This window comes from Ranitomeya variabilis, chromosome 5 (assembly GCF_051348905.1).
Source record: "Ranitomeya variabilis isolate aRanVar5 chromosome 5, aRanVar5.hap1, whole genome shotgun sequence".
NCBI classification, from domain to species: Eukaryota; Metazoa; Chordata; class Amphibia; order Anura; family Dendrobatidae; genus Ranitomeya; species Ranitomeya variabilis.
Genome location: NC_135236.1, coordinates 187360517 through 187382630, shown reverse-complemented (window position 1 = coordinate 187382630; position 22114 = coordinate 187360517). Strand labels below are relative to the sequence as shown.

At 42.6% G+C, this 22114-nt stretch overlaps 1 protein-coding gene across 4 annotated transcripts in view; it reads left to right on the top strand.

The window, feature by feature from the left end:
- The window catches only part of ADAMTSL3 (ADAMTS like 3), a 793440-nt gene that overhangs the window by 447078 nt on the left and 324248 nt on the right, over positions 1 to 22114 (top strand). For all 4 annotated transcript variants that reach the window (XM_077263637.1, XM_077263634.1, XM_077263636.1 and 1 more), the window contains exons 5-6: positions 511 to 556; positions 14180 to 14416. In XM_077263637.1, the coding sequence (XP_077119752.1) occupies positions 511 to 556; positions 14180 to 14416 (283 nt within the window). The remainder of the gene's footprint in view (positions 1 to 510; positions 557 to 14179; positions 14417 to 22114) is intronic.

The window sequence follows — 22114 nt, the reverse complement described above, 5'->3', positions numbered from 1 at the left end:
CCTAGTCTACTTAAAGTTCTGTACCGTATATTAATATATGTGTAGGACACTTTCTTTTACAGTGCTTCTGTTCTGCAACTTTACAACTGATTCATACCACAGAAATACTAATGACAACCTGAATATAATATATAATATGAAAAGTTGTATTTACTGCCTGCAGATCCCTTTTTTTACCCCCTGGCTTTATGTTCTATCCCTTTAAGCACCTTCACCTCTGTGCCCCTAACTACCGTACTGTATGAGGCTCCAATTTGATGCATGTGTCCTTTACAAAGTAATGCTGAGAGGTATATTCATTAGTATAGAGCACATACTTTGGTGCCTACATTATTGGAAAGTATTTCAGAGATGATCACATAGTGACATCATTCCTTTTAATTTAACATATTTATGTGAGGTTAGTTTTCTTACATCTAATTGGATTAATTATTTTTATTAAGAAATATTGATTTGATGGCATTACAGCGTGTTGTCACGATTTCTGATTTCCATAACATTGTATTTCAGGAGCTGCGAAGGACGGAACATTCGCTACAGAACATGCAGCAATAGCGTAAGTCTGAGTGCCATTATTAATTTCCTTTCTTTCATTGTCTCCAGGCTCAGAGCTGTAAACTCGGTGAACGTCCCTGTCTCTGTTTTCCTATACTTCTTCCTTGACTTACATGAATCGACAACCCAGGGCTTTGTACTCGCCCTTCCCGATATGTCTCTCCTCAGCGGAGTTTTCCTGCCAAGCAGTGATTCACAAGGGGTGTTTCAGGAGGAAGTTGCACTTTAGAGAGGATTTAGGAAACAACATTTTTTTTAAACTGAAAGTAGCCAATATTTAGACATTTATTGCCTGCAAAGAAGACACTAGTTTATTAACGAGATAGGATTTCCATGAAGACTTTCTATGAAAGCTTATATTACCCAGTTTATTCTGAGGATAGATTTCAGTTCACTTCCAATAATGCAACACTGGCCTCCTGTGGTGGAAATCTGCATGGAACGCCATCTGTCTAGTAGAGAACAGGTGCAAAAGTAGCTGAAAATCTGTGTAAATATCTGGTATTTGAATAAAAAAGGAAATTTATATAGATAAAAGTTATAATTACGACATACGAATAAATATCTAACAACTCGCTCACACAAGCATATAACTTGTTTTATCGGATAGTACTCGGACCAATGTTATACTGTGAGGCAGGGCAGATCAGCGGTGTGAAAAAAACACAGCATGCTGCAAGTGGCTCCGCAAATCGGATTACGAGAACCCATTAAAGTCTATGGGTGCGTGTAAAATATCACACTGCATTCGGTTGTCATCCGAGTGCACTCCAATTTATGCAGACTTCCATAATGGAGAAGCTGGAGAAATCTTATTCTTCTTCTCCTCAGAGTTTGACCCAAGTGTCATTTATATAATCCGATTTTCTCACGTGAGAGAATAACAATATTATTATTATAACAATAATAACTGGACAAGGTAAATACAGCATTCAGAAAAAAATACATTACCTTTAAATGGTTAATCACATTAGCTTATAGAAAATATATACCATCATCATAAAGAAATTAGTATAAACCAACTTTAAGATGAAGAAATGCTTTATGGAGGATCTTGTTATTATTGTAATCTTTTTATTTTCTGATATTATTTGAAGTGGACCTATCATCTGATTCATGCGGTCCAACCACGGGCAGCATCCATCAGAGCCTGGTTGCACGATTACTGCCTAGTATATTTTTCTCTCAAACGTTCTGCCACTTCATAGAAAATTTTCTTTGAAGAACCTTTTCCATGACAGACAGGTCTCTCCCTATGGGAGAGACCTGTCAATCACCTTGAGCAGCACTGGGAAGAGCCGACCTCCTTTTCCTGATCTTAAAAGTATATCTCCTCTGAAAGGCTCTTGGACTCATTCGCACAGCCAGACTCTCATTCATGCTGCCTGTGGTTTGGGCAGAAAAATGCATCATTTTCGCATTTATGCCTCAGGGGTCATGTCTAAGAGAGCACTTATCATGTTGTTAAAGCAACTAGTCAGAAAGGGACAAAAAAAAATACATAAAAAGATACTTCTAATACAGAAATCGATTACTACAGCCCTCACAAGACAGTGAAATCATACATGCAGAGGTCATTATTACAGTTAGTAAATAAAAGAGGGGACAGCATCTTTCTTAAAATATTACATTCCTACTTGGACGCACTTTAGCGATGGTACTGTCACCAGGCGCCGCCATATTCGCTCTTTGCAATAGCTCAATAGGTGTAATCAACTCCCTGCTGTGGCCAATGGGGCAGTACCACACCCTACTTAGGCTACTTTCACACTTCCGTCGGTACGGGGCCGTCGCAAACCGTCGGCCCGACGTACCGACGGACAGTGTGCTAAATGTAGCACGACGTGGGCAGCGGATTCAGTTTTACAACACATCCGCTGCCCATTTTGAGTTCCGGGGAGGAGGGGGCAGAGTTTCGGCTGCGCATGCGCGGTCGAAAATGGCGGACCCGACGCACAAAAAAAGTTACATTGAACGTTTTTTGTGCGTCGCGGCTGCCAAAACACGACGCATCCGCTGCACGAACTGCAGGTTCAACAAACTTTGCATAAATTAATAGAACAATCGTATAAAGGAATCTTTGTAATATACAGTACAGACCAAAAGTTTGGACACACCTTCTCATTTAAAGATTTTTCTGTATTTTCATGATTGTGAAAATTGTACATTCACACTGGAGGCATCAAAACTATGAATAAACACATGTGGAATTATATACTTAACAAAAACGTGTGAAACAACTGAAAATATGTCTTATATTCTAGGTTCTTCAAAGTAGCCACCTTTTGCTTTGATGACTGCTTTGCACACTCTTGGCATTCTCTTGATGAGCATCAAGAGGTAGTCACCGGGAATGGTTTTCACTTCACAGGTGTGCCCTGTCAGGTTTAATAAGTGAGATTTCTTGCCTTATAAATGGGGTTAGGACTATCAGTTGTGTTGTGCAGAAGTATGGTGGATACACAGCTGATAGTCCTACTGAAAAGACTGTTAGAATTTGTATTATGGCAAGAAAAAAGCAGCAAAGTAAAGAAAAACAAGTGGCCATATTACTTTAAGAAATGAAGGTCAGTCAGTCTGAAAAATTGGGAAAACTTTGAAAGTGTCCCCAAGTGCAGTGGCAAAAACCATCAAGCACTACAAAGAAACTGGCTCACATGAGGACCGCCCCAGGAAAGGAAGACCAAGAGTCACCTCTGCTTCTGAGGATAAGTTTATCCAAGTCACCAGCCTCAGAAATCGCAGGTCAACAGCAGCTCAGATTAGAGACCAGGTCAATGCCACACAGAGTTCCAGCAGCAGACACATCTCTACAACAACTGTTAAGAGGAGACTTTGTGCAGCAGGCCTTCATGGTAAAATAGCTGCTAGGAAACCACTGCTAAGGACAGGCAACAAGCAGAAAAGACTTGTTTTGGCTAAAGAACACAAGGAATGGACATTAGACCAGTGGAAATCTGTGCTTTGGTCTGATGAGTCCAAATTTGAGATCTTTGGTTCCAACCACCGTGTCTTTGTGCGTCGCAGAAAAGGTGAACGGATGGACTCTACATGCCTGGTTCCCACAGTGAAGCATGGAGGAAGAGGTGTGATGGTGTGGGGGTGCTTTGCTGGTGACACTGTTGGGGATTTATTCAAAATTGAAGGCATACTGAACCAGCATGTGTTATGGACCTGGTGGTTAGGTGCACCTGGAATGACCTGATGGTTAAACTAGAAGACAGGACGAGCTCTGGGAAGTGGGAACTCTGCTGACCGCAAATCCTAATCCTATAACACACACACTAGAAATAGCTGTGGAGCGTACCTAACTCTCCCTAGACGCCTCTTCACAGCCTAAGAGCTAACTACCCCTAAAGATAGGAAAATAAGCCTTACCTTGCCTCAGAGAAAATTCCCCAAAGGTAAAGGCAGCCCCCCACATATATTAACTGTGAGCTAAGAGGAAAGTCACAAACACAGGGATGAAACAGGTTTCAGCAAAGGAGGCCAGACTTACTAGATAGACTGAGGATAGGAAAGGGATCTATGCGGTCAGCACAAAAAACTACAAAAAGCCACGCAGAGTGTGCAAAAAGACCCCCGCACCGACTCACGGTGCGGAGGTGCCACTCTGCAACCCAGAGCTTCCAGCTAGCAAGGCAATATCATGTTAGCAAGCTGGAGTAGAACTTAGCAAGTACTAAGAAATATATTCAGTACACAATGAACAACAAATGAACTAGCAGGGACTTAGCTTCTGCTGGAGTAGACAGGTCATCAGAAAGATCCAATAGAGATCTGAACCAGTGCTAATACATTGACAGCTGGCATGGAGTAACGATCTGAGTGGAGTTAAATAGAGAAGCCAACCCAGCCGCAAACGAGGGCAGCTGAGGAAGCAACCTCAGAACCAGCAGTTCCACTCACAGCCACCAGAGGGAGTCCATGGACAGAACTCGCCGAAGTATCATTCATGACCACAGGAGGGAGTTCAAGAACGGAATTCACAACAAGCATGGCTACCACAGCATCTTGCAGCGGCATGCTGTTCCATCCGGTTTGCGTTTAGTTGGACCATCATTTATTTTTCAACAGGACGATGACCCCAAACACACCTCCAGGCTGTGTAAGGGCTATTTGACCAAGAAGGAGAGTGATGAGGTGCTACGCCAGATGACCTAGTCTCCACAGTCACCAGACCTGAACCCAATCGAGATGGTTTGGGGTGAGCTGGACCACAGAGGGAAGGCAAAAGGGCCAACAAGTGCTAAGCATCTCTGGGAACTCCTTCAAGGTGGTTGGAAGACCATTCCCGGTGACTACCTCTTGAAGCTCATCAAGAGAATGCCAAGAGTGCAAAGCAGTCATCAAAGCAAAAGGTGACTACTTTGAAGAATGTAGAATATAAGACATATTTTCAGTTGTTTCACACTTTTTTGTTAAGTATATAATTCCACATATGTTAATTCATAGTTTTGATGCCTTCAGTGTGTATGTACAATTTTCATAGTCATGAAAATACAGAAAAATCTTTAAATGAGAAGGTGTGTCCAAACTTTTGGTCTGTACTGTATCTTCAGAGATAACTCAGCTTCCTTGCCCACTTATCAGACTCTTCTTCATTTCCCTCTGCCTCCTAAACTTCCAATCAAAAAATCAACTCAAATCTGTCTTGCTTAAGGGTATGTGCACACGTAGAATGGTCCTCTGCGGATTTTTCCGCAGCGGATTTGATAAATCTGCAGGGCAAAAACACTGCGTTTTTCCTGCGGATTTATAGCGAATTCCACTGCGGTTTTACACCTGCGGTTTTCCATTATGGAGCAGGTGTAAAACCGCTGCGGATTCCGAACAAAGAATTGACATGCTGCCGAATGTAAACCGCTGCGTTTCCGCGCGTTTTTTTCCGCAGCATGGGCACAGCATTTTCGGTTTCCCATAGGTTTACATTGTACTGTAAACTCATGGGAAACTGCTGCAGACCTGCAGCTGCGGATCTGCAGCAAAATCCGTATCGTGTGCACATAGCCTCAAAGAGACAAATTGCTGGTGTCAGGTGACACCGCCCATTGTACGTTATGGAGAGGGAGGAGAAGTGAGGATCAGGGAGAAGAAACAGGCAGAGGCCGACAGAACTATTTTGCAGATCTGTCTAACAAGACAGCTCAGTAATGCTGTAAATTTTCCTACACGGTGCTAAAAAATTAATGAAGAGCAGGAATCCCTTTTTATGTGCTGTGTGGTGTATGTGAAAGATCACAGCAATTTGTCATCTCCCCCGAGATGCCAGTGGACTGCAGAGACAGTCACTTCAGAGGCGGAAACTGTTGAAAATGATAGATAAAAGTCATATTATGGCCATAAATAGTGTTATTCCTCATGTACACACACAGGACAGCTTATTGTGAAAAGTCTTTTGTATATTTTTCACACTGAAATTTCAATCCTCTTGTGCGATTTTCGTGCGATTTTTTTTCGCTAGTGTGCTTGAGGCCTTAGACACAAATGCTTCTGGTCATTACTCACAGCTGTATCTTGCTCTAAAATTTCTAATTCTCTATTTAAAATATCTAAAAAATGATTCATTGTTTCAGTGCTTTTTTGCTCAAATAAAACTAAACTAAATACAATATGTATAGTCTTTATATTATCAAATACAATAAACTGAATAGAACTAACTAGAAACTAAATGGCAAAACTCAATGGAAAACAACAACCTCCTTAATTACAGAACAAAAGACGGTGATTAGAGGATGTTAGCTAAAATCCTTCAGGTCATTCGACCCATCTCTGGGTTCCAAAGGTAGAAATGTTAAATGACCCCTCTCTGGGACTTCTAGTGTTAAAAGTATGGTTGCTCTTTAAACTTGCCAGTTGTCAAGCCTGGTTTACTCCCTATACTTGTGTCCTTTTTCTCTGTTGTACTCATCCTTTTCTTGACCCTCTCTGTCACTGTGATTCCCCATAATTTGACCTTAGCTTGCTGACTTAGCTTTTGACTGACCTCCTGATATTCCCTTCTGATTTTGTACCTTGTTCTGCCCACTCTTTGACTGACCCGGCTTGTTTGACTATCCTTGTCTCCCTCCTGCATCCTGCAGCTACTCCGTGGATACAATCTGGAGTGCCTGCTGTAAGTCCAGATCCCTAAACACGGGTTAAAGGATGAAGGTCTTAGACCCTCTAAGATCTGCTGAACGGATTAGTGTTGTTTGGTGCCAAGCCACAAGAGTGGGTCAATTTTGATTTTTGCTCCAGATTCGTCATGTACTTTAGTGGTTATATAAGGGCACATAAAAATATTATGGCACAAAGATTATAGACTACAATAAACAAATGGCATTAAAGTCTCTGGAAGATGCCATCTTCATCAATCTGCAGTACCTAAGGGGCGCTGAAGGTCCCTTTGTCACATAAAAGGTCAGTCATGGCGTGTTAGGTGGGGAGGGCAGTGGTAAGGATTAAGGCTTACGACGACGCACCACCAGCCCTAAGCATAAGTGGTGTAAACTTGTCTGATCTTCACCAGCTGACCTCGCAATCCTGTTTAGTCATGAAGTCTATGACAACATATTTGTTGTATAATAAACCCCAGTTTCCTTTCCATGTGCGGCTTGTGCCTTTATTTCTTATGTCCTGTCTGCTGAATGTACACTTAGAACAACCCCCATTCACAAATGGAAACAAGCTTTCACCAGGCATGCTTCTGCATACAGCGGTATGATACTGGAGCGACGGAGCATGGCCCCACATTAAATGGGTGTCTTTCTAATCAGAAAACAAGAATTATTTTACAGTGAAATTGGTTTCATGTGTTTTTTCCTCCTGTCAAGTGTAAGCAGCCAGAAGCAAGTTTACAGTAATGGAGTTCAGCATGATCTATTGCACGTACATATTTCTCTGATGTGTAATATATACAATAATTATGCAATTGTTTATTATTAGAACTGTACAACCCATCCGTTCAATGCACAGACATTTACCATGACACTTACCTTTATGTAGTTTGGAAACATTAAAGTCTCATACAAACAGCAATGTGCATGGAGCCTGCAGGAGGGCCACTGGGCTCCTTGGTACCTTGGTTCAGAGCCATACTACCTGTTTATACTGCTATACGGTCTCTGTGGAACTCCAAGCTATGCTTCTAGAGGAGAATACTTTCTTACACGTGGAGTTCATACAGAATCCATAAGTGGGCCCATTTCCACCTCTAAGACAGGTGGAATTGTGCATTATGATGACCTGCTGGGCTCCAAAGAGCCCATGTACTGTTTTGGCACAGGGGCCCTCCTGTGTCTGTGTCCCTCAGTGATTAAATAGGACACATACAGAGTATAGTAAAGAACTAATAGCCTATGGCTGGACTACTACAGCTCCATACGACAAAAGCCATAATACAGTGTTAAGGCATCATTCAGACATCTATGTTTCATATACATGTTCCATTGGTGTTTGACAGTTAGAATACATTATAGTCTATGGGCAATTTTTGGGCAGTTTGATTGGAGCGCCCCCAGACGCAGGGCCGTGGGGTACTCGGTACCGGGCCTCTCAGTCTCGGTCCTGGGGTTGTCACGGTGGCTAGACCCGGTCCATGACCCTGCTAAGGGGCGTCCAAGGAAAGGGGTGATGATCGTGCGTGGTGCAAGGCGCGATGAATAACGAGGACACAGGGTTGCAGTCTCTTTACCTCTTTACTGAAGGCTTCAGGGTCCGCAATCCAGAGCACTGCTAACAGGGCTGGCTGAGACCGGCCGGTCCGAAGGCACATCCAGAGTTCCCTTTGCAGGTGGAAATCAGTGCCTACCTTCTAGCGCCTGTGTGTTGTAGTACCTCCCTGCTGAGCACCATGGGATAGTCCTCACAACTGTTGTGTCTGTTTCTGATGTTCTTTTCTCCGTCCCCCAGATGATATGGATAGGACGCACCCGTATGATGGGGTAGGCCTGGAGTTATTCTGGGACCCTAGAGACGCCCCTCTCCCGCAATTGCCTCCTTTGTCTTCGTTAGGTGATTTAGGTGAGACAACCAACCTATAGTTAACTGTCCTGCCGCTGTTTGAAGTAGTACGTAGAGTCTCTTACTTCCTCGGTGCTCCGGCCACCGGCTACGCTCCTCAGAAGGATGTTGCCACGGTCTTAAGGGCACGACTCCTTCTGGTTCTATCTCCTCTGCGCTGTGATCTCGCTTCTCACTTCTCCGCAATATACTCCGCTTTCGTATCCTCTCTAAGAAGCCTGCCGCTATACCTTACAGGCACGGCTCCGTAACGATCTGTCCTTTTTGCTAGGCCGCTGTCAGGATCCCACCCTCTCCCAAACTCTCCCGGGCTCTTTCTTCCTAACGTCCTGTCCAACCCCCTGTTTTACCAGAGTGTGAGGAGTGGCCTAATAGATAGAACCACCCCCCCTCGTGGCTGGAGTGTGGAGTGTAGTGTGTGTCTGTGATACCTGGTCAGGTGAACTCCTTTAGTGCAATCAGAAGTAACATCACTCCCCTTAGTGGCAGAGCGACATTACTGCAACGACCAGGACTCTGGGGCGCTGCATGATTGTCCAGAAAAAAATAAACTGGGTTATGTCTGATTTTTATCTGTTTTACAGATCAAAACTGTATATTCAAATCAATGGGTGAGTGACAAAAAATGGACACCACTCAGATATCATCCCTGTTGCTTCCTAGGGGTGTCCAGTTTTCTATTTCCCTGTCTAATGAGTAGAAGCTTTGAAACCTTTTTTTTCCGGAATTCAATAAAAACGGATGTTCTTCTTATGGTAAAACCTGACACATGGACCAAAAATGGATGAAAATCAGAATCGGCACACCAATGCAAAATTGCCAATTTTTTCTAGTTTGGAAAAAAAGAACAAAGGAATAAGATCTTTTTTTTATTTCTAATGAGTTTTTCCCAATTTAGCGCTGTATAACACATATTCGCATTTTTGACATGGTTATAGTAAAAAGGGAACCCTGCTTTGTACTTCTTCCAGAATTCGGATTCTATTTTTCAGGTCTCTTCGTTCAGCTGTTACAGAGCTATAGCATATATAGTACTCTTTAATACTAGCCTTCAGAGTTCATTTAATGAAGAATTATTTACGTGGCTTTCAGTCATTTAATGCTAGGCTTCCTTCTAGAATGTTTCATTTTATGAAAAAGGAGGACAGAAATATAATATTTTGCCTATGTTTAAAAAAAGTCCAGAATAACATGACGATTGCATGATATAATAATTGCCGTTTGCTTGTGCATTATGAACTGAGGGGACGTAGTCTGTGTGTATAGCTTGTAGTGACGTAGAATGAATCATATAGTGCTTCTGAGCATGGATGGATTGGGGAAATGGTTCGTATCAGAAACTGTGTATGAGAGAAATTTTCCAATGCAAAAAACATAGAATACATAAATTTAAGCTGATTTGTCACAGGTCAGTGTAAAAAGACTTGCTCACAATCTATTTTATCTATTTAGCTCTCAGCTTGTAACTGAAAGAAGGCTTTATCAGGGGGTGGAGATAGAGGCAGTGAGTGACACCAGTGCTGCCCCCTAACAATGATTTGTTTGATGACAGTACTAGAAACTATGGCGCAGCGCTGGGGTCACTCACTGCTTCTGCCTCCACCCACGGCCTGATGACATCTTATTTCACAAAGGCTACAGCAGAGGCAGAGATAGAAGCAGATTGCTGGTGCTGCACTCATCTCTCCCACAGAATCAACCACCCAGGACGTCTTTAGAGGGGGTGACGATGCAAGAAACTAGTAAGTAACTGCAGTGCTCCCCCTGGTGATGTTGTGTTCCAGGAGGTCCAATGGACCCTGCAGGGATTGCGTGCAGCACCAGCATCCTGTGACGTCATGTTTGAAACTCTTCCGCTTACTTCTGCATCGAGAGATGAGAAAGGACAGTAAAATCATAAATACAGATATCTACTAGGACTCATTTGTGAGGGCAAAAGAATAGGACAAATGCACAACACCTACTGCTGGTGCACTCAACCTAACCGATATCTCAAAACGTGATGTCACCAGCCCTCTCACCACCCAAGGTAGAAGTGAGTGCAGACAGATTACCCCTTAAGGATTTCTTTAAAGAGTTTTTTTCGACAGTAAATTGCAATTATCACCTATTAACAAGATAGATAATTGGTGTATGATCAACTAGGACACAAAAGAAGTGATCTGACCATTCTTAAGGGGGTTTCTGCTTGGAAGTTGCTCATTACTGTACATAAAAAAAGTTAAAAAATCCACCTCTGCCAATGCAAAAAATACCAAAGAAAATACTGAAAAGATGTGTATGAAAGACGCTTCAAGACAAAAGACCTCATCTTCCTCCAGCAAGATTTGGCAGGTATGTAGGTTTCTTGTAACAGTAGCCATGTTCATGGGCACTTAGTAACTTTAAAGAGGACTACCACAAACAGACGTGGAGCTAGCTACTCTTTTCCAGGTCCCGTGGGTTGCCCTGGCCTTCACCTTTTAACCCCTATACAGGTATCGGGACTTAATAGGGACCCTTTAGCTTCGGCCACAGAGTTAGCTGCCTTTTTTTGGTGTCAAGTAGAAAAGTATGGTAGTCGGGTCACAACCAGGAGGTCAGTAAAAGGACAAAATTGCAATCCAGGAGAGAAGTCAAAAACCAGGAATGTCTACAGGGAGTCAAAGTAGGGTACTGAAAACTTCTATTGGAGCAAAACTGACAGTGGACAGCAGGTTTTCAGGGCTACACAGAAGGAAGCAAACATCAAAAACTTAACTTATGATCTCCCAGTACAGATAGAACTGAAAGTACCAAAGAATATTAAACTAGAGTGGCCGCTTTGCATTATCCACATAAAGAGAGCAGTGCCACATGGTGACAGCAACGGCATACACCAATACAGATGTCACGCTTCACATCCATCACCTACCCTTACAGTAAATTTTCACTATAACTGACATACTAGTAGCAGCTTGGAGTAGTAGCAAGTAGAGGCAGATTGTCTAAATCTTCTCTGTTAGAATAAGCCTGATAAGTAGTAATTGTTAATCATCATATCCTTGGTAAAGATTTAAAGTTATTCCCATTTTGGCCTGTCATGGCTAAGATGGGAATAACTCCATCTAGGTTCCAATGACTGGAGGTGGAGCTCCAGAAACAGCCAAGAGCGGTTTGTCTGCTCTATTCCCGATAACACCCATTAATTTCTTAAGCAGATACATAAATAAAGTAACTCGGTTGCTTTTGGGTATTTCCATAGTTTCTTCACCTGTGGTCAAAGCTAGGATGGTGAATTCCCTTCTCAGCCATGAATGACTGAGATAAGAAAAACCCTAAATAAAAATCATTAATGTATCCATTTAAAAGGTGGAAAAATAAATTTATAAATGATCTACCTACATGCCCGTGAGTTTTCCTAGGCAATAGCTAACTATCATGTTCGGGTATTTTATTTGGCTGGACTACTAGATCTGTAGATGCATTCTCCAGATGTATAACACTGTGCACCGATATGAACCAATATTGACTCATATTGAAAAAAAACACATGGTATATAATTGCTTTTCATATATATATATATACAGCATTTCAATACAGTTAATTCAAAGGCATACCAAACATATGTCAACAGAACATACTTTTGGCTTATGATTGGGTAATCATGGTCTATGGGAATGAAGCAAGTAGACATCAACATAATGTAATGTGAACCTAAACTTGGAGCTATTCTCCAGTATTTGTTTGCCAAGATATAGATCCTGATGTGGATAGATATTAGGTATATGTTGGAAAAACCACTGATATTTTGGGGAGCTTGGGGGAGGGGAATAGGTATTTGACATTTTGGATTTTTCTTGCCTATTTTCCTCTAAAATAAATAATATATATATAAATAAACCGGGTAACTGAAATTAGTTAATCATTAACTAAATAACTAAAGGACTTAGTCAGCAGTTATAATAATCATAGTCCGAAAGGCATATTCGAAATATAGTGTGATGTTTAAAGATAAGATCCAGGATCCTCCGGTGACAGGAATAATAAAAGCGTTTTATAATGTCTTCACTGTTCAATTAGTTTTTACAGGTGTCATTTTATTAAGAGCAGCCTAGTGAGGATTAAATCTTACACTGGTCATGATGGTATAACTATATAATGTCAGGAGGCCACTAAAATTACCAGCTACAAGTGAGGCAAAGACCGGTCCATTCGTGATTCTCAGTTACAAGAATAATAAAGACTATTTCATCCAGATGTTAGCACATTTATTGAATAGTCAAACAGCTCGGTCTTATTGCACATCTTTCACTCTGGTCCTGTTATGAGATGTTAACCTTACTGAAAGGCCAATGTCATACAGATTTCTAAATCCAGAGCGTTCCGCTGATGTGCATTCAGCTCTTGTTTTTGCTGGACGTTGCTCTTCATTTATTTAAAGGGTAGTCCCTTATTTTTCAACCACTTTCCTTGGAATCATTAATAGAATTTGAAATCGAATCCGGCCCCAACGTAATATGCTGTAGAGTGTTCTTTGACATTTTTTTTAGAAACATGGATATTTTCTTACCAATTGGTTAGGTGAAATCATAGCTGCCATTTTGCTTTTCTATTAAATTAATCCATGTATTCATCATATATCACAAAATGGAAATCATCAATCAGATTAAGGCCGTTCTGCACCCTGACACTGAAAATTGACTATACGTTTGGCATTTCTAATCGCTCGTGTTGCTTCTCACTGCCTCTTCTGCTGAGATTGGTATTTTTGTCCTTGTACATCCAAGATGGTTTCTGCACTAGCATGGGGAGTGCTATGGTATGTTTAAACCATACATCGTCACCTAGAAGAAGAGCAGAAGAGAGCTTGTAGTCACTGCCTTAAAGTTAGCCAGGATCGCAGTAGCATGCTGTTAGCTCACGATCCAGTCCAGCTTCAGTGCCATTGCGCTCCTCCAATGTTGCAGAGGCAAAACTGCCTTTACTTATAGCCAGCAAAGAGCACACAGTTCAGGCAGCAATTCTCTTGGTCCAAAATGTCAATCAAGTAGGAATGTATCACCACCCATCAATTAGGAAGCCAAGAGGATGCGGACTGGGAGCTCCTACCTGAGTAGATAAGACCCCTTTAAAGAATGTTCCCATAATCAAAGCTTATAACCTATCAACAGAGTAATCTTAAGTGTCTGATCACTAGAAGTGCCCCTGCTAGGAGACCCTCTGATCGCATGAATGTCACTTGCCCACTGCTTGAAAGAACCAGTGGTCAAGCATGTGTCATTTAAAATCTAAAGATCTAACAGAGATAGTGGAGTCCTATCCTCATGTCATTAATGTGAACAGAGATTAATAGAAATAATTATTTCCACTCTTTGTTTTCCTTTTACCCTTACATTTTTGAATTCCAAATCCAAAAGAAGTATAATGGTTACTCACCACCAGATGCATATAAATTAGTTATATTTGCGGATATACAGTACATCCTACCAGGAATTAGACGAATAGTTTGGGTAATAGTGGTTTGAGGAAGTTTGAGAAGCACACTCACTCCTGGTTTTGGCTTACAAATATACAAATATTGATGCAAAACACTGACCAAATACAATACGTGTGAACATGGCCTACTTGATGACGTTATACTTTTTAAATGTTCCCACAGGACTGTCCTTCTGATGTTGGAGACTTCAGGGCTCAACAATGCTCCGCACACAATGATGTCAAGTATCAAGGGCAGTATTACGAGTGGCAGCCAGTCTACAATGATGCCACTGCTCCCTGCGCACTCAAGTGTCAAGCTGTGGGAAAGAACCTAATTGTGGAGCTTGCTCCTAAAGTCCTTGATGGCACACGTTGTAACACAGAGTCCCCGGATATGTGCATCAGTGGCATATGTCAGGTAAGTAGCAAATTACATACATACACCAGTGGTAAAGATATAGCTACAAAACTACGTAAAGGTATCATTCATTAAAATCATATATTCCGGTCATTATGTTCAGCTCTTATGCACATGGCTCTTATAGTGCTGCATAAATATAAATCTGTGCGCCCATACTGTCCTGCTGTATGCTTCGAATTGTCATCGCATGCTGTATTATGGGGAGAAAATACTGCCACACAGAGGCACCATGCAGCTGACTGTGACTCAGACTATAATGCAGCATTAAAAATGTTATTATAAGTTATTAATTAGCTGAAAGATTGAAATATATTTGGAATAAGGGTATCTTACTTTTGTTTCTCCTCCATTTCTTACTAAATATGCCAAATATACTTTGCGATGGCCAGAAAAAAGCCGCAGTTAAGGGGGTTTCCATTCCACTCCTGGCGAACGTGTCTCTTGTAACTTTGTTAGAAAATACATGAGTTTGGTGATATCAGCCAATTAAATGGACAATAAAACTGACACAGCTTGAAAAAGCAGTTCTCAATCATCTCCCTGACATCAAGGTTTTTTTTTTTTATTCAAAGTGGAAAAAATGACAAACTTCTTCTCAATTTCAATCAAAACATTTACTCTTTAATTGAATATTAAGTGGTAAAATAATGGTATGCATTGGTGAGTGTAGAGCTACTTGAAATGGCATTAAGATTCTTGGAGATATAATATATTCATCAAGCTAAGATAGCAAATAAATGATGTGTTTTATCACTCGCTGTCTGTATAGATGATAGAAGCTAGAAGGAGAGAAGCTTCCTATAGTTACATAAAGGAGAAATATTAGAATTCAGGGATGAAATAATGCCGGGGTTCGTTATATACTGAATTCTGAATGATATTTGGAAATTGACAGGTGTATCCTGTGTGCTACATATATAGTGGTTTCCAATAGGCTGCCAATGTGGACTCCCTGGAAAATTAGATTTTGGCAATGTCAGACTTGACATGTCAACTGCTGTTATCTGCCATGTTGGCAGGCTTTGGATGTGGAATTGTAGGTCTTGGTACATGAAAAGGAATTGAGGGTACACTGATTAAATTTGCTGATGACACAAAGCTAGGAGGGATAGCTAGTACTAGAGAACAGAGAGAGAGGATTCAAAGAGATATAAATAAACTGGAGCAGTGGGCAGCAACTAACAGAATGGTCTTTAACAAGGAAAAATGCAAAGTACTACATCTGGGCAATAAAAATGAAAAAAGCATATACAGAATGGGAGGAATAGGGTTAAGCAACAGCACATGTGAAAAAGACTTGGGTAAACTAATAGATCATAAACTGAACATGAGTCTACAGTGTGATGCAGCAGCAAAAAAGGCAAATGCAATTCTGGGATGTATTATCAGAAGCATACAGTCTAGATCACACAAAGTCATTATTGCCCACTACTCCTCATTGGTCAGACCTCATCTGGAATACTGTGTCCAGTTTTGGGCACCACATTTTAAAAAATACATCAACAAACTGGAGCAAGTTCAGAGAAGAGCGACCAGAATGGTGACTGGTCTGCAAACCATGTCCTATGAGGAACAGTTACAGGATTTGGGAATGTTTAGCTTGCAAAAAAAGAAGACTGAGAGGAGACTTAATAGCTGTCTACAAATATCTCAAGGGCTGTCACATTGTAGAATGATCATCTTTATTCTCATTTGCACAAGGAAAGACTAGAAGCAATGGGATGAAACTGAATGGGAGGAGACACAGATTAGATATTAGAAAAAACTTTTTGACAATTAGGGTGATCAATGAGTGGAACAGGCTACCACGAGAGGTGGGGAGTTCTCCTTCAATGGAAGTTTTCAAACAGAGGCTGGACAGACATCTGTCTAGGATGAGTTAGTGGATCCTGCTTTGAGCAGGGGGTTAGACCAGATGACCCAGGAGGTCCCTTCCAACTCGTGCACACATATGTACCATAGGTCTACATTGCCAACTCATCCAAAGAGGGCATCAAATTAATTATCTCTCCTTAAAAAATATACACACTATGGATTGATAAGTAATAACAAGTGTGCAAGCTTTCCATTTTTTTCCCAGCAACAGTAAGGAAGGGCAAATAGAATTCCAGTTCCATTGTTAAGGTGACTCTCCACCCCCATCTTTAATGGTGACTATACATTTTTATTGTACCTTGAGAAGGGAAAAGCGAAAAATAGACTGAGATTACCACGCTGCAAAATAATCAATGTCCAGGATGGAGGTACATGAAGAGGGCGCTGCTTCTGCTGGTGAGGTACAGCTGTGAGGAGGAGGAGGAAGGAAGGGATCTGTCATAACCATCCAATGTCAATATCCAATTTATTCATAAGCCACTAAAAGAAGGATCCAAGCAAACATGATAAAACCTGACACGTTTTCTGGCGCAACACAGGTGCCCTTAGTCATAGGATGGCTTGTGAATAACTTGGATTTTTGATCATGCCAGATCCCTTCCTTCCTCCTCCTCTAGACATTTCTATTGTATTCCCCACTCTGCTGCTGCCTCCATCTGTCAGATTGGTGCCCTGAATTTTTCTTACTAATAAATGGCTTCTGCAGGGGTTCATAAAGTGCTGTGGAGAGTCTGAATTATTCCTACCCTGACTGTACTGTTCAGTAGAATGGACACAGTACCGTCATAATCCGAGTTCGTCCATCCCACACCAATAGAAAAATATGGGGAGGTACAGTTCAGACCTTCCACAGTGTTCTTCACTGCGGTTGTGGCCATTTTTGGCATGAAGAAACCAGGGCGCTAATATGTCAAACGGAGGCAGTGTCAGCAGAATGGAGGACAGTACGGTGTCATATTTAATGTCAGTTTTGGAGGGCTGCTTTAACCTAGTTAATGCCACAGGGCACTGAATGCTCCATATTGTTAATTATTTCAATTTTGAAATATTTATGGAAACCATGAAAATTGTTTTTGTTTTGTTTTTTGTTAAAATGAATTGGCATTTATACAATGAAATTAAATAAACATATAATTTTTAGTATCACTGTGGATGGATTTTGGTTATGAAGATCTGAAAGATTTTCAATGCATCAGCTGAAGTGCTAAACAACACCCTTTGTAATATGAGTTACAACCCAACATGTTCGCTGTTGCTGCTTAACCTTTGTGTATTGTTTATTGGCTCAGGAAACTCTTTATCTTACACTTTTCTATTTATATGATTTTAGCTAAACAGAAAACTTAATGGATTAGAATCACTTGGAAATGTGTAAACATGTCTTACTTTTCAAACTTCCCAAACTTTTTTTTTTCAGCTGTGGTTTGCAGTTAATCGTTTTTGTGTGAGTGTTTTTGGCTGTTAACCTTTGAAACTTGCTGAATGTTTTGTTCAGTTTTATACCGTAAATCAAAACAGGTTAAGGCATTGTGCATATACACAGTACTGTCATTCGCAAACTACATGTCTACGTTCTTCATGTTCTGCGAGAGAGTTTTCAGTTCATGTGCTGTCTTTGTACAAGAAGGAATGAACATGAACCAATCGTAGCCAATGGGCTAGTGCAGAGGTCCCCAACCGCCGGTCCGCGGACCAGGACCGGGCCGTTGGGGTTTTGCAGCCGGTCCGCGGCGCCGCTGACAGCGGCTAAACACGCCGGTTGTGCGGCTTGTCACACTCCAGCGCCGCAGCGTTCGTCACACTCCAGCGCCGCAGCGTTCGTCATTCCCCCTTTGGTGGGCGGCCGTGGAGTTCGGGCGGAAGTCTCCTCCCCCTCATCCGCCACTCCCTCCTCCCATCTCCCGCTGTACGAGCAGGGCGGGCGGCTTCCACAGCCCGCCATGTATTTCCGGAGTCACCATGGGTGCCTGTGCGTGTGTGCGGGAACAGCGGGCTGGGCCCCTCTGAATGAACGTATTACCGGCGGCTGTGCAGGGTCCATGTGTGGGGAGCTGGGGTATAAGATGTAGCAGTGCTGAATATTTTTTTGGTGATATGATTTCATGAAGTGGCCATGAAACTTAATAAATAACAAACTCAGCTCTGCTACATCAGTAAAAAACCAATTGATTAATCATTAATCAATTGGTTTTTTACTGATGTAGCAGAGCTGAGTTTGTTATTTACTGTTTGTTACTCATGTGCTCTCAAGAGAAGTTATCGGTCCACACTGCACTGCTAAAAGTACCACAAAGCTTTAGCATGAGGCCAGATGTAGCAGAGAGGAATGTGTCACTTGTAGATTTCATACACAGAGTGATTCATTTGTCGGGTTTATGAAACACTGAACACAGATGTAGCAGAGCTGATGGTGTCACAGCAGAGTACATTCATTAATGATTAATGAATGTACTCTGCTGTGACACCATCAGCTCTGCTACATCTGTGTTCAGTGTTTCATAAACCCGACAAATGAATCACTCTGTGTATGAAATCTACAAGTGACACATTCCTCTCTGCTACATCTGGCCTCATGCTAAAGCTTTGTGGTACTTTTAGCAGTGCAGTGTGGACCGATAACTTCTCTTGAGAGCACATGATCAATGACTAGCACAGGTCTGCTACATCCGCACCGCCGTGCCGGAGGAAATGTTATGGAATGATCAGGAAACTGTCAAGGAGCGAAAGAAAAAGAACAAATCCAGCCCTGCTACATCTGAGTTACAATATTATTAGTGAACCATCACACAGCAGAGGGTTCGTCATAATGTATCAGTGCAGGATAGTTATAATATAAGCTCCATCCCTCCATAACCCCACCCCCATATGACCAAAGCCCCGCCCCTGCCCCACCCCCACCGGGCCATGGAAAACTGGTCTTGCTTAAAGCCGGTCTGTTATGGTTCTCAATGGCAAGAGAACATAGCCCAGCAAACATAAGAACTAGCTCTTGGAAGGATGGAAACTAAACTGACCATGAACTAAACCTGCCGCACAACTAACAGTAGCCGGGTAGCGTTGCCTGCGTTTTATCCCTAGACGCCCAGCGCCGGCCGGAGGACTAACTAATCCTGGCAGAGGAAAATATAGTCCTGGCTCACCTCTAGAGAAATTTCCCCGAAAGGCAGACAGAGGCCCCCACATATATTGGCGGTGATTTTAGATTAAATGACAAACGTAGTATGAAAATAGGTTTAGCAAAATTGAGGTCCGCTTACTAGATAGCAGGAAGACAGAAAGGACACTTTCATGGTCAGCTGAAAACCCTATCAAAACACCATCCTGAAATTACTTTAAGACTCTGGTATTAACTCATAACATCAGAGTGGCAATTTCAGATCACAAGAGCTTTCCAGACACAGAAACAAAACTACAGCTGTGAACTGGAACAAAATGCAAAAACAAACATGGACTAAAGTCCAACTTAGCTGGAAGTTGTCTAGCAGCAGGAACATGCACAGAAAGGCTTCTGATTACAATGTTGACCGGCATGGAAGTGACAGAGGAGCAAGGCTAAATAGCGACTCCCACATCCTGATGGGAACAGGTGAACAGAGGGGATGATGCACACCAGTTCAATTCCACCAGTGGCCACCGGGGGAGCCCAAAATCCAATTTCACAACAGTACCCCCCCCTCAAGGAGGGGGCACCGAACCCTCACCAGAACCACCAGGGCGATCAGGATGAGCCCTATGAAAGGCACGGACCAGATCGGAGGCATGAACATCAGAGGCAGTCACCCAAGAATTATCCTCCTGACCGTATCCCTTCCATTTGACCAGATACTGGAGTTTCCATATGGAAACACGGGAGTCCAAGATTTTTTCCACAACGTACTCCAACTCGCCCTCAACCAACACCGGAGCAGGAGGCTCAACGGAAGGCACAACCGGTACCTCATACCTGCGCAATAATGACCGATGAAAAACATTATGAATAGAAAAAGATGCAGGGAGGTCCAAACGGAAGGACACAGGGTTAAGAATCTCCAATATCTTGTACGGGCCGATGAACCGAGGCTTAAACTTGGGAGAAGAAACCCTCATAGGGACAAAACGAGAAGACAACCACACCAAGTCCCCAACACAAAGCCGAGGACCAACCCGATGCCGGCGGTTGGCAAAAAGCTGAGTCTTCTCCTGGGACAACTTCAAATTGTCCACCACCTGCCCCCAAATCTGATGCAACCTCTGCACCACAGCATCCACTCCAGGACAATCCGAAGATTCCACCTGACCAGAAGAAAATCGAGGATGAAACCCCGAATTACAGAAAAAGGGAGACACCAAGGTGGCAGAGCTGGCCCGATTATTGAGGGCAAACTCCGCTAAAGGCAAAAAAGCAACCCAATCATCCTGATCTGCAGACACAAAACACCTCAAATATGTCTCCAAGGTCTGATTCGTCCGCTCGGTCTGGCCATTAGTCTGAGGATGGAAAGCAGACGAGAAAGACAAATCTATGCCCATCCTAGCACAGAATGCTCGCCAAAATCTAGACACGAATTGGGTACCTCTGTCAGAAACGATATTCTCCGGAATACCATGCAAATGGACCACATTTTGAAAAAACAGAGGAACCAACTCGGAAGAAGGTAACTTAGGCAGGGGAACCAAATGGACCATCTTAGAGAAACGATCACACACCACCCAAATGACAGACATCTTCTGAGAAACAGGAAGATCCGAAATAAAATCCATCGAGATGTGCGTCCAGGGCCTCTTCGGGATAGGCAAGGGCAACAACAATCCACTAGCCCGAGAACAACAAGGCTTGGCCCGAGCACAAACGTCACAAGACTGCACGAAGCCTCGCACATCTCGAGACAGGGAAGGCCACCAGAAGGACCTTGCCACCAAATCCCTAGTACCAAAGATTCCAGGATGACCTGCCAACGCAGAAGAATGAACCTCAGAAATGACTTTACTGGTCCAATCATCAGGAACAAACAGTCTACCAGGTGGGCAACGATCAGGTCTATCCGCCTGAAACTCCTGCAAGGCCCGCCGCAGGTCTGGAGAAACGGCAGACAATATCACTCCATCCTTAAGGATACCTGTAGGTTCAGAATTACCAGGGGAGTCAGGCTCAAAACTCCTAGAAAGGGCATCCGCCTTAACATTCTTAGAACCCGGCAGGTAGGACACCACAAAATTAAACCGAGAGAAAAACAACGACCAGCGCGCCTGTCTAGGATTCAGGCGTCTGGCGGACTCAAGATAAATTAGATTTTTGTGGTCAGTCAATACCACCACCTGATGTCTAGCCCCCTCAAGCCAATGACGCCACTCCTCAAAAGCCCACTTCATGGCCAAAAGCTCCCGATTCCCAACATCATAATTCCGCTCGGCGGGCGAAAATTTACGCGAGAAAAAAGCACAAGGTCTCATCACGGAGCAATCGGAACTTCTCTGCGACAAAACCGCCCCAGCTCCGATTTCAGAAGCGTCGACCTCAACCTGAAAAGGAAGAGCAACATCAGGCTGACGCAACACAGGGGCGGAAGAAAAGCGGCGCTTAAGCTCCCGAAAGGCCTCCACAGCAGCAGGGGACCAATCAGCAACATCAGCACCCTTCTTAGTCAAATCAGTCAATGGTTTAACAACATCAGAAAAACCAGCAATAAATCGACGATAAAAGTTAGCAAAGCCCAAAAATTTCTGAAGACTCTTAAGAGAAGAGGGTTGCCTCCAATCACAAATAGCCTGAACCTTGACAGGATCCATCTCGATGGAAGAGGGGGAAAAAATATATCCCAAAAAGGAAATCTTTTGAACCCC